Here is an 11,894-nt window from a genome sequence, read left to right as displayed (position 1 = left end):
ATATTATATACACACATATATATACATTAATTGTGTTGATCACCCAGGATACATTGGGCACAGATTGAAGATTGTTAAAGGGAGTCTTTGAGGATTCTCAAATCGTCATAGCAACAGTGAGCAAAACTGTGTTTTCTAAAGAAGGCTGCGTATTTATGACTGGATACATCTGATCTTTAGTCTATGATACACTTAGACTACCATAGATTACCACAAGCAGAGAAAAAGCTCATTTAACAATGTCAGCAACATGACACCAAATCTGACGTTCAGCTAAACTCTATTTCACAGATGATCCCTTAGCTTTAGAGATTATTTAACACACTCTTTAAAGAGTTTTACTGAAGCAAATTAACATCAGGTTGAGTTCTAAAGTGAATAAAATGTAAATTATCCACTAACCACCTCCTGCTTGTGCTTCCAAAGTCTTTTACTTACCATTTCTGCAAGTTGTCTGAAAATTCTTCAGTTGTTATTGTGAAGATTGTGAATCCATTTTGATTTTTCTGGGTTAAAACCCATTTATCCCAATTTAAACCTTAATTTGTTCCCCATATGTGTAATGATGGCAGTGATGAGCACGCTGCTTCAAAAGAGAGAGCCACAGCACTGCAGCGTTTTCTGATTACTTACCTTAACTTGATATCGCACTGAAGCATTTCCAGAACAGACACAACAGAGTTTGATAGCTGAGTGTTTTGTGATACCAAACTGCATTTGCACAACAATACACAGAGACATCTATTGTTGAAGAGGAACAGAGACCAGTTTCTTCACTGACAAAATAGACCAAAATGCAACACAACCTCATATCATAATTCAAAACAAGGAACCCTCTTTTTTGTGATCTGAACCATTGTAAAGGCTAAATAAAGGGAGTGCTAACCCTCTCCTCACTGTCTGGGATGTGCTTAAAGGCATTTGCGGTCATCAGAAAATCACTAACTAAAACAGATGCACAGAAGCAGATTTTTGAGTGGGGTAAGGGAAGTAAATTACAACACTTCATCAGAAAACCGCTCCTGGAATGAGATGGACGTCAAAGATTGATGATATTAAAGGATGCGAGCATAATGAGGGAGGGGATTGATGGTTAAAAGCGCCTGCTTAAGGGCACCAGTGCATCTGCTGTCCTCCTTCTGCAGGACACAGCATCATCACACCGATTTCAGCTCCGGCACTGCGAAATCCTTCACTTAAATGAAGCCTGCCTGCACATCGACAACAGGCAGAGCAGTAATGAGACAGCACATCATTTCAATGTTCAGCTTGCAGGAGACACAGGCTGTAGATGCTGTGAGCAGATGTTTGACAAGACCTGAATGAGGATACAGAGCAGCCGAAAAACAACTATTTTTAGAGAGACTGAAGCTCATTTCTGAATTGTCACATGCTGGATGTGTTCAAGAAACATTATCGAGTCTCTCTAAAGTTTTCATTCTCCCGTTTTAGTCTTTAAAAATCCTGGCAAATACGTCTTTACCTCCTGTTTCTGGAAAAAGAAGTAATACAGAAGATGAGGTCAGCCCACTCTCATCAGTACTTTAGCAAATGTGTAATTACTTTGTCAGCAAGGGGCTTAAATTGCCTACCATGCTTTAAAGATTTAGTTTAAGGTTAAGTGTTATCCATCATTTCATCGCAGGTGTGAGGGGCCTCCCCCCACACCCCACGTTCCATTTTAGCTCTTTTACTATACAGGCTAATTCCACATTGGAATACATTTCGCCTGTGGGGAGTTTAATTTGTATTAGTGACAGATCACTACTGCACCACGAGATGGGAACGAGAAGAGACGCTGCATCCAGGCTCTGTGTGTTTTAGAGCTGCGGTGGGTTCATTCAGTTCAGTTTGCTCTCGAAGCCCAAACACATGAATCTTACAGTGTTTTGTCAAACAAAGGAGCCAATTTATCAAATGTCTCAACATTGTGCTTACTTGTTTTCATCTCACCCTTCAAATTATTTTTGTCTTTTGTTCTCTGCGAAGAGCTGTTTAATGGACCTGCTCATTCAAAACATTGTTTCACTTCTGTTTATCTGTCACTGCTCCATGATGGAGATATCAGTCTAAAAGCCACAGAACAGCAACTCTTCAGTACGAACGTTGTTCATGTTTTAGACCATGTAGGTGTACTAAAACCACAGCAGTTTGCTGCTGATTGTATCAGTCACGCCCAGTTGTTCCTGTGATATCTCTTTTAAAACACTGTTTTTCACTTGTTGCTTTAATAGAAAAGTAGAAACCACAAGTAGAACAACAACTCCTATAAGTATACCTGTTTAACTGCCCACTATCACAGTATCTAATGAGACAGTCACATGGCAACAGCTCAGTCCATTTAGGCATGCGGACATCGATTATCTGATTACACAACAACCATCTGTTGTTTCCGCTGCAGAAAAAAACTTTTTTATCCATCCATAAGTCAAAATTTCAACTTACTTGGCAGCAATCTAGCTCACAGGGAAATCATAAGCGGCAAGCTTAAATACAGCAGCCCGGGTTCCTTTGAGGCATGCCTTTCCCCACTCTCTCTCCCTGCTTTCCTGCATGCTCTTCACTATCTGGCTAATAAAGAGAAAAAAATTCAGCTCACTAACTTGAAATTTCACTTTTTGGGGGGTAAGTTTGAGTTGGTGAAATTTTGACTGGATGGATGGCAAAAAATCATTTTCAGTGGTGGAAACAAGCTTCCATACTCGAGAGAGAATGGTGCGAAAAAGAGAAAATATACAGAAAATATCTATGAAAGAGGTCAAGCTGACAGGAAGGCTATAGTTACTAAAAAAAACAAAACTAAAAAAACAAGATCCACCTCATCCACGGTATACAGAAGAGCATCTCTGAATGCAGAAGTCCACACTTAGTGTCACTATTGTAACAAAAAAAAAAGAAAGAAAGAAAGAAACTGAGGCTAAAGTTTTGAGGGGTTTACAAAAATTGAACAATGGAAGACAATGAGAGTCTCAAGAATTCTGAAGAGTTGGTTGAGTTGCTGCCATATTCAGATGGTGCGTAAACAACATGCTGGTGGTGTAATGATGTGAGGAACATTTTCTTTGCAATCTGTGCCCCCTGGTACAAAGCAAGTAACATTTAAACACCACAGCCCACAGAAGTATTGTTGTTAACCATGTCCATCCCTTTGTTCTGTGCCTAATGCCTAATAATACCTAAGTGGCCAATGAGTTCATTATTCATGTAACATATATATATATATGTGTGTGTGTGTATATACATATATATATATATATATATATATATATATATATATATATATATATATATATATACATATACATATATATATAATACTATAATTATGTTTCCATATTTATATCCTCAGGGTGTTCTTAGAGACGTGTCAAAGTGTGATCAGATGATGAGCTTTGATTAAATATCAAGTACCATTAAGTACCATCAGACAGGACGATCTAAGTTTTATTTCTAACTAGATCTTTTGCTTATTTGTGGTTCTTTATTTATTGCGGCAGTTTGAGGGCTACACAGCAGATAGACCAGATTATTATACAGTGAAGCTTCAAATACAAGCCTCACGAGGGAAAACCTGACTGCAAAATGGCAATAATAGCCATTATCGGCATTGCCTGAGAGACAGAAGTTTACGCTAAGCAGGAGCTGGATGTCAAATGCACTGCTCTTAATGTTAAGCTAAAAATAAAACAACAAACACTCCACAGCAACAGGCAACTCATTTCCCTGACTACAAGTGCAAATACTCATGGAGAAATACTGCAGTCACTCAGTAATATATTTAAAACATCTTTTATTTTGCCATTATAAAATTCAATCTGGATAGAAAAAATATCTTTATTTTTTTAAAACATCTAGCACATTAAAAGAGAGTGAGCATGGTACTACAGATCTGAAATACAACATTGCAGGGATTTTTTTTTTTTTAAAGTGATACTTCTTTTATTACTTCTGGTGCACATATTCTCATGTGTTCTGACCCAATACTGGCTGTTCCAGGTGCTGCTGTAGAAGTATGTTCTTCTTCCCTTATCATCCCTACTGCAAACTCCTCCAGCACACAAAACAAACTTAACTGGGGCAGTGGAGTGTTCAAAGCTTCAGATTTGTGATTATGCTCGTCGAGATGCAATTTTAGTGGGGGTTTTTTCAAAGCAAAAATGGGCGCAGCAGACAGCCGCGCCGCAACAGATGGGACACCAACAGCACCAGCTCACACCTCGAGGGCCACCTGAAAAGGCAGCGAGTCTGTCTTGAGAGAAATATCACTTAAAAAAATAAAAAATAAAAAATAAAACAAAAAAAAACTGACACACAGTGTAAACAGCAGAATGTGTTAAAAGCTCTGTAGACATGTAAATGTTCATGTTTTAAAACAGTAGATAAAAAGTTCCTTTATAAATGTATCCAGTTAAAGAGTTTTTAAATTAGTGTTTTCCTTTTCTTTGTGTTTTACATCAAAAGTCAACATAGTCCTTAAAAAAAAAAAAAAAAAAAAACAGTGACTTCCACAAAATCCACTTGCCAGCTGTGACTCGCCCTCTTTACACATCAGTGCTGTAAAAAAAAAAAAAAAAAAAGCTGGAAATGTTTCCGACTTCACAAAAGGTCCAATTTAAAGCACTCACCTGTAAGAAGCCACTTAAGGCCGATACCTTTTTTCTTTTTCTTTTTTTTTTTCTTTTTTAAATCATTACTCAGGTGCCTGAGCCACATGGTGTTTTACACTAAAAGCCCAGAAGTGCAAAAATAAATGGTGTGGTTATTTTAATGGCGGCATGTATACAAATAAATTATTCAGACATATTTAAAGGGTATATTTACATTTGCTGTTGATTAAAAGCATCAGAGTTTGACACAGAAGTCCGAACTAACACTGATATTATTAGAAGGATATAAAGTCTACGAGCTGGAGAGAGTTCAACACCAAGTTGTGATTTTGCTTGTGAAGACAGAGTCTTATGCACAGTTCAGGTGGGTTTCACAATGAATTTGTGAGGTCAAATTACAGCTTCTGAGCAGGACTTCCTGTCGCAACTCTGTTTAGTGTCCATCGCCCTTTCAGAGGTCCCCGGCTCCGGCATCCACAGCAGTCAAGCTTTTATTTGCTTGGTTGTCTACACGCCGCTCTCTTGAGACAAAAAGGAAAGGAGAATACAGTCGTGATTGGTCAACCTCAATCGCTAAAAGGGGATTTAAGAAATGATGTCGTGAGCATCGCCGTTAGGCCTCGGCCTGTTGGCGACCGGCGGGAGAGGTTTCTTGTAAAACTCTGTGGAGGGAAGGAGAAAAGGTTTGGTTGTGTTAGTACGCAACGCCCACGGAGACCTGAAATACAAATTTCTTTTTAAAAAAGTAAGCACTCAATGGAAGCAACCGTGAAAGATGCTGCACAGACTGGAGGAAAATGAATACAGATGAATACACAGACAAGTCTTTGAGTTGATTTTAGATGTCTGCACCCGTGAAAGATCCACACAAACACATGCAAACACATGCCTGGAGAGATGCAGGAGGGAGAGAAAAATAAAGACAACAACGTGGGGTTGAGATGCTAATTAACAGTCAGTGCACGTCTCAAGGCAGAGTTCAGGGTTTCCACTGCAACTTAGAAATCTACCGCCAACACTGTGAGACAAACACCAGGCTTCCTCCTTAAAAAGAAAAAAAAAAGAAAAAGGAAAACACATGCAAAACTACTATTTCCATGTAGCTTTAATCACTACTGTGTAGAGAAAACACTGATCAGGTGCTGCAGTTAGTGAATGAGTAAGACCAAGTTCGTGACAAACTGCAGATGGTGGGTGGTTAATGCATGCACGTAAACAGCGGTTAACACTGACGGCACAAACAGCTTTACCAGAATGTCCCGTGTCCCCGAGTGGCTCTAGCTTCGGCAGCCTAGAGACTTTGGGCGTGGCCCATCCCACTAAAGAAACAAAATAAAGAAGAGAGGGATGAGGAGAACAGTGAAGGATCCTGAAAAAGAAAGCCATAACTAGCGGATTATCTCACTCCTTAAGATCGAATGTTGCACACAAACAACAAAAACTCACAGGACCACAATGTATTTGTGTGATCTAGAGCTATAAAGCAGCCTATCAAAATGTATTAAATATCTTCCTATAATACCTCTTAAATATAAAGCAACAGGCTTTATATGCATGCTGCTGATTTCTGCAGTTTTGTTTGTTAATAATGATTTCATTTGAGAGTAACCAGCAGGTCCTGTTGTCAGTCTTGGTCATTCAAGGCCTTCTTCCGCTTTTGTTTGTTATTAACGGGGCTCCCATTGCCCTTGTTTAGGTCTTGTCCTATGTCTTTGTCTGTAATTATTTTTGTATTATTAACCATTTCTTGAATTGCAGTAAAATTCTGACATCTCATATATATAGGAACATATTTGGGGGTTTGTCCAGGACTCATGCTGAGCTCAGTTCACATCTATTACGTGCCTGTAATTGTGCGTTGGAAGTCTCTTTCCATCATATTGTCGAGTAAAATAAATTATGTTGTTGGACATTTTGTTTGTTTGTTTTTGGGTTAGTGTCGGTGTGACAGTGTCCATAGTTTATTGTGCAAAATAATTTTTATTGACTGTGGACAAATTTATGGTATGAATTTGAAAATCCTATGTCAGATTGTTCTCGAGTTAACCTGGGTGTCCACACTGCCTGCCCACATGGCAGTGTGAATACAATACCCCACCAGCCTTGTACGGCTAATGGGTAAAATAAGTTCTGCCAAATCCATCAAACATATCGTATTTCCTGTAGTTCCTTCGCAATAAAAGTCTTGAATAGGAAGTGAAACATAACAGACGTTTTTCCTCACTGAGCCAATTAGTACAATCAGCCACTTCTGCACAACAGGGTGAGGGGTAGCAGTGGAGAAGCTGCATGTAACAGCAGCTCAATGTGATGAAGTACAGACTGACCTGGAGGCGGAGGAGGGGTGAGGCTCTCCGTTGGTCCGTCCTCTATCCTCAGCGGGTCCACCCTGTGCTTCCTCTTCAGGTGCAGCTTGCTCGTCTTCTTCTTGCTCGGCTCACCTGTCGTGGCTGAATGAACAGAGATGTGTTGCAAGTGGAGAATCCAGATGTTCAACACGAGCTTAACTATAACAGCTTTCAGCTTTCAACAGTGGGCCTAAGCAAGTTTAAATTAATACCCAAAGCCATCATTTCATCCTCTAATGCATCTACTTAAAGTTAAATCGCCTTTTATCTATGAGCACTCTGAGCTTAGATCATAATAAGAAGATTATTATCAAAAAGATGGCTTAATTTGACTGCATCTCTCTCTTAAATTTTAAAACATCTTGTTCAATAGTTCACTTTCAAAGTGAAAAGAAGCTCACTCGTTGCAAAGCTGAACAACAACGCTGCCAGCGAAAGCTCTTCAAACACCCCCTCTGCCCTGCACATCAAGGCAGATCATTTTTGTATTCATAAAAACTGTTTCGCACTCTGCTTACTTTTAGAAGACTTTCGAATGCTTTGCCAGAAGACTTAACTAAAGTCGTTTCATCCAATCAACTTTTCCTCAACTGAAACTTTCGACTGAATTTGTTCTAACAACTCAATTTCCGAGCTTGGGAGATCCGGGCGTCCTGAAACTCACCTGGAGTGTTGTTCTCTGGTGTTTGTCTCATGTCGCCCTGCTCCTTCTCCTCCTCCTCTTCCTCTTGATCAGTGGCTGCCCCGGGGCTGTTACCCCTTCCCTCCTGCAGCTCTTTTTGCCTCTTCCTTTCCTTTTCTTTATCCTCGTTCTGAAGAAAACATGAAAGTAAAGGGCTCTCTGAAGCACTCTAACTTTAGAGTCTCAACAACATAAACCAGAGTAATAAACTATCAGCTCCAGAGTGTACACACGACTCACTTCAGAAATCATGCTCTCTATTGGCTGAAAGGGGCTCTGAATGTACTCATCATCGGGCTCATCTTCTTGGATGGGCCTTCCCTCTCGCTCTGCCTCCTCCCGCTCCTGTCGCTCTCTGCGGACAGATAAGATGTTAACCTTTCTGCTTAATGATACGCTCCTCCTTGGTAGCGGTGTCACATTTATAAAAAATTGATCTAAGATCACATTTGATTAAAATGTGCATTTGTTCTAGCTCGTAGTTCAGTCACTGGCAGCAAGGTTGCCCTTTTCTAATAGAGGCAATAATTTATTTAGGGATAAATATCTCTTTGCAGACACTTTTGTAACCTTTGGCCTTTTAACATTTCTACTGCTCCCAGAGCTTTACTCAACATTTCTGACCATCTCCTCCCTCCTGTTATGCTTCAAAAAATTTCTGTCTTAGACTTTTCCACTTTATAGTTTAACCTCTTCCACATTTTGTTTGCCACACTGACTTCTGCTGCGTCCTCACCTCTCCTCTCGTATCCGCCGTACTCTCTCTGCCCTCTCTTTCTTGTCTTGCTCCTCCAGAGCGCGCTGCTCAGCCGTGTCCTTCTGCACTCGCTCGGTGATGGCTTCATAGTCTTTGGCAATGTTGCTGAGCAGCCAGTTCAGGCCCTTCTTGATGGACTTGTCAACCTTTTTCCCATAGCCTAAAACGGCTGAGCATGGTTCCTGTAGAAGAAATGTACATTGAGGTTAAAACATTAACATCACCTCCAAAACAGCACAAACTTTTAACCGATGCAAATGTAGCTTTGCACCCACTAGATTAACAGGTCATCTTCACTGTTTTAAAAAAAAAAAATTCAAAGCCATACTTTCTGTCTATAAATTCAGTTCACAAACACTTACAATCTGACAGAGACACTTGTTCTCATTAACAAGCTTCTCTAAGGACAGGTTCTCAATGATGTCAGCTTCAGCCAGTGCTCCCTCCTGGTCTTGTTTGTTTGCAAGTCTGAAAACAGAAAGGAAAAAACAAGACGTGTTGGTTATGGCCATCAACAGATCTCTGTTCATTCCACCATCCATTAGTTTTGTTTCCACCTAGCTCCATAACAGTTCATCAGTATAGCTGGGGACCCAAATAAGTGCAGTGCCAAGTTTGAGGTCTTCTCATATTTCGCCTGCAAGTACCAAGGCATAGTGCTACCTGCTCCACTCTGTGTGCAAGAAAAGTTTAACCAACAAGAGGACACAGAAAAAAAATAATAATAATAGAGAGCTCAGCAAAAAGTTCCCATTTTTTTCAAAATCTGATGGTCTGAAACTCTCATAAAGGTAGATGGATGACTCGCTATAGTCTGTGTTTTTTTTAATCTACATTATATAATTTTGTCTTTGATTTCCAGCAAAAGGCCTAAATCATGTTGTTTGAATGAACAGTCCTCCAAAACTCTAGACACACACACACACACACACACACACACACAGAGTGTATCCTCGTTTATACACAGGTAATTCAGTAACTTGCCAATTAGCAACTTGCTAATTGACACAGTGTGATGCATTTAAGGAATACCCATAAATTGTGGCTGCGAACAAACCTCAGTTAACCTCCCTTTGAATGGGCCATTGGCTGGTATATAAACAGCTTAATATTTTCACTACATTTCCTGAAGCAATCCAACTCACCCAGTCATTAAAGAGAAAGATAAGGTAGTTCCAAGGACACTTATCAGACTCAATTTTTTGCAAGGTGCATAATTACAATGTCTGGAAATCTTATGGAAATCTGTTCTGATTGTGACTTGCTCATTAAAGCACTCTGCATACCTGGAAACACACTTAACTCTCATCTCTGCAGCCAGCATGTTGTGTCCTGATTACTGATTAAACAGATGCCTGCAGGAATCAACCTGCAGTGCACCCCGCATTCAACAAAATTGAAGCGAGGGCTGAGGCTTCAAATCTGGGCAATTTCTCTATTATCTCCATCTATTTCAGCTTACCCTCTGCACTTTGCTGGTCGTTCTGTTTTCCCTCATGTGCATAGGCAATCTCAAAGTAAATTCTACTCAAAAGCTAATGATGTTATTTATTCAGAGAACTCACACTAGCACAGGCTTGCCAGCGATGCGTGGGTGCTGAAGGACCTCAGCCATGGTCTCTCGCGTCTCCTGAATCCGCTGGACATCGCTGGAATCGACCACAAACACCACACCGTGCGATTCCGAGTAGTAATTTTTCCAGATTCCCCGGATTCTTTTCCCGCCCCCCAGGTCAAAGATGGTCACTTCGAACTTGCCCTGCTTCAGGTCGACTTTGGAAAAGCCCACTGTGGGAGCGACGTCCCGCGGATTGTCTGAAAACACGAGCAGGCAGAGGTCACGCATCCGCAACGAGGTCAATAAAACATGATTCTGCAAACTGGATTCTCACCTCCCTGAATTCCCCGCACCGTGGCAGTCTTCCCTGCATTATCCAATCCCACCATCACCAGAGTCACCTTCCTATAAGATAGGAAACGGGAAAACATAAATATAGGTGCACACAAACGGGTCTACCACATTGCACAGAGCCTGGATGGAGTCTGTGAGCAAAAGAGGCTGCATGGCATTAGCTCTCATGACTCAATTGGGGCCACAGATAAGCCACTTTATAATCTGAACGCAATCAGACAGTGAGTCAACAACAGTCACATTGTGAACTGACACAAATAACGCATGACAACATTGCTGCGGATTGACTCCAATTAATACCTGTAATTGTTTTATTAACACCTGGTCGACTGTAGAACTTGTAAATTTGCATACTTCAAATTAACAGCAGAATAAAATGATCACAGTCTTGTTTTTTAATCCTCTTTTTATTTCCATTAGAGAGCTGCAGTCAGCAGCAGTGGCCATTGTGAATATTTAAAAAACATGCCTTAAATGAACACTGGCAAACAAAGAAACAGATGCACAATCAGTCATCTGTGCAGCTGTGCGCACACCTGGGTGGCCAGCTGGGAGGCTAATCTGGAGCTCTGACAGTCTTGGTGGAAAATTTTCATATGCAAGCATAAAAAAACTTTTCTGAAAGCAATGCAAGATTTGCACCAAAATTAGCTACACTTGCTTAAAAAGGGTCATAATCACACTGTGACGACACTTAGCTTCAACTGAAGGAAGGAAAACAATGAGAGACGCGGCACTTCACTTACACTGGACGCTTATGCTGTAATCATAACCCAAATCTTGAGGTTTACATCAAAGCTCCCAGCATACATAAATAAATAAGTGGGAAGAAACAGACCAAAATATTAAACTGAGGAAACACACACTGAAACGGAGCAAGCTGCCATGATAATAAAGCTCAATTGTAGACTTACACAGGACCTGTTCTTCATTTCCTAGCTGCATACTTAACTTTGACACTTTCGCCGAAAATACATCAACCGCACTATCCATCTAACCGTCTTCTGGAGCCAACCGGCCTTCATCAGGGTAGGCTCTCGGTATAAACCTCCCAAAAGCAAAAACAAAGGGTGAGGCACTGTCTCCCTGCTGTCCCCTAACCCACAGCCATCAGTCCTGGCTGCTGTGAATACCTCATGGTGACAGGTCAAACTGAAGAGCCCTGCTGAACCACCTGGCTGCGGGATTAGGTGAGGATTTCTGATTAAGTCCAAAGGATGAGATCCTTCACACGTACCACGTGAGTTAAGCACTGTCAATTACATTTTGCTGGTCTTGCTGCTTTGTACTGTGGGTCTGAAGTAGTCTAAAGGGTCCACAAAAAGCCTCATGGCTTAAAAAAAACGAACAGCTAACACAAACAGCACAGAACAAATCTCTTTCACTAGCCATCAGATCACTGTACAAAACACATTTCTGTCTTCTCTTTATTAAGGTGACATTGTTTATATACTTGCTTTTACAATCATGTTGAAACCTCTTGATTTTTTCCCCTCCTATCATCTTGTATGGAAAAACGTATGATGCTGCTTCATAACTAACAGAGAGAGCTGCATTGTACAGTGTTTATTTACATGGCTCTACAGCA

At 40.6% G+C, this 11,894-nt stretch overlaps 1 protein-coding gene across 4 annotated transcripts; it reads right to left on the bottom strand.

Moving 5' to 3' along the window:
- Window positions 1-3,773: 3,773 nt before the first annotated feature.
- arl13b (ADP-ribosylation factor-like 13b) lies at window positions 3,774-11,236 on the bottom strand. Of its 4 annotated transcripts, none has more exons than XM_005747328.2 (10): window positions 11,053-11,234; window positions 10,287-10,357; window positions 9,960-10,209; window positions 8,757-8,862; window positions 8,374-8,576; window positions 7,878-7,992; window positions 7,620-7,767; window positions 6,935-7,057; window positions 5,858-5,926; window positions 3,774-5,269 (listed from the first exon to the last, which is right to left on the bottom strand). In XM_005747328.2, the coding sequence occupies exons 2-10, from the start codon at window positions 10,339-10,341 to the stop codon at window positions 5,193-5,195; spliced, it is 1,146 nt and encodes a 381-aa protein (XP_005747385.1). In that variant the 5' UTR covers window positions 10,342-10,357; window positions 11,053-11,234; the 3' UTR covers window positions 3,774-5,192. The 4 variants fall into 4 exon arrangements, with proteins under 4 accessions (XP_005747385.1, XP_005747386.1, XP_005747387.1 ...); XM_005747329.1 differs by having other exon boundaries at window positions 3,774-5,128; window positions 11,053-11,233; XM_005747330.2 differs by lacking the exon at window positions 5,858-5,926 and having other exon boundaries at window positions 3,774-5,128; window positions 11,053-11,233.
- Between the last annotated feature and the right edge of the window lie 658 nt (window positions 11,237-11,894).

This window comes from Pundamilia nyererei, unplaced genomic scaffold, assembly GCF_000239375.1.
Source record: "Pundamilia nyererei isolate P.nyererei 1_Seehausen unplaced genomic scaffold, PunNye1.0 scaffold00194, whole genome shotgun sequence".
Lineage (NCBI taxonomy): Eukaryota > Metazoa > Chordata > Actinopteri > Cichliformes > Cichlidae > Pundamilia > Pundamilia nyererei.
Note: the sequence above shows the minus strand (reverse complement) of the source record. Positions and strands in the feature narration are given on the sequence as shown.

Coding starts and splice junctions, on each gene's coding strand:
- arl13b (XM_005747327.1), bottom strand. CDS start 10,341: ATGGTGGGATTGGATAATGCAGGGAAGACTGCCACGGTGCGGGGAATT. Junction 10,210..10,286: donor GGTGCGGGGAATTCAGGGAG/GTGAGAATCCAG, acceptor TCGTGTTTTCAG/ACAATCCGCGGGACGTCGCT. Junction 7,058..7,619: donor ACCAGAGAACAACACTCCAG/GTGAGTTTCAGG, acceptor CTGTTCATTCAG/CCACGACAGGTGAGCCGAGC.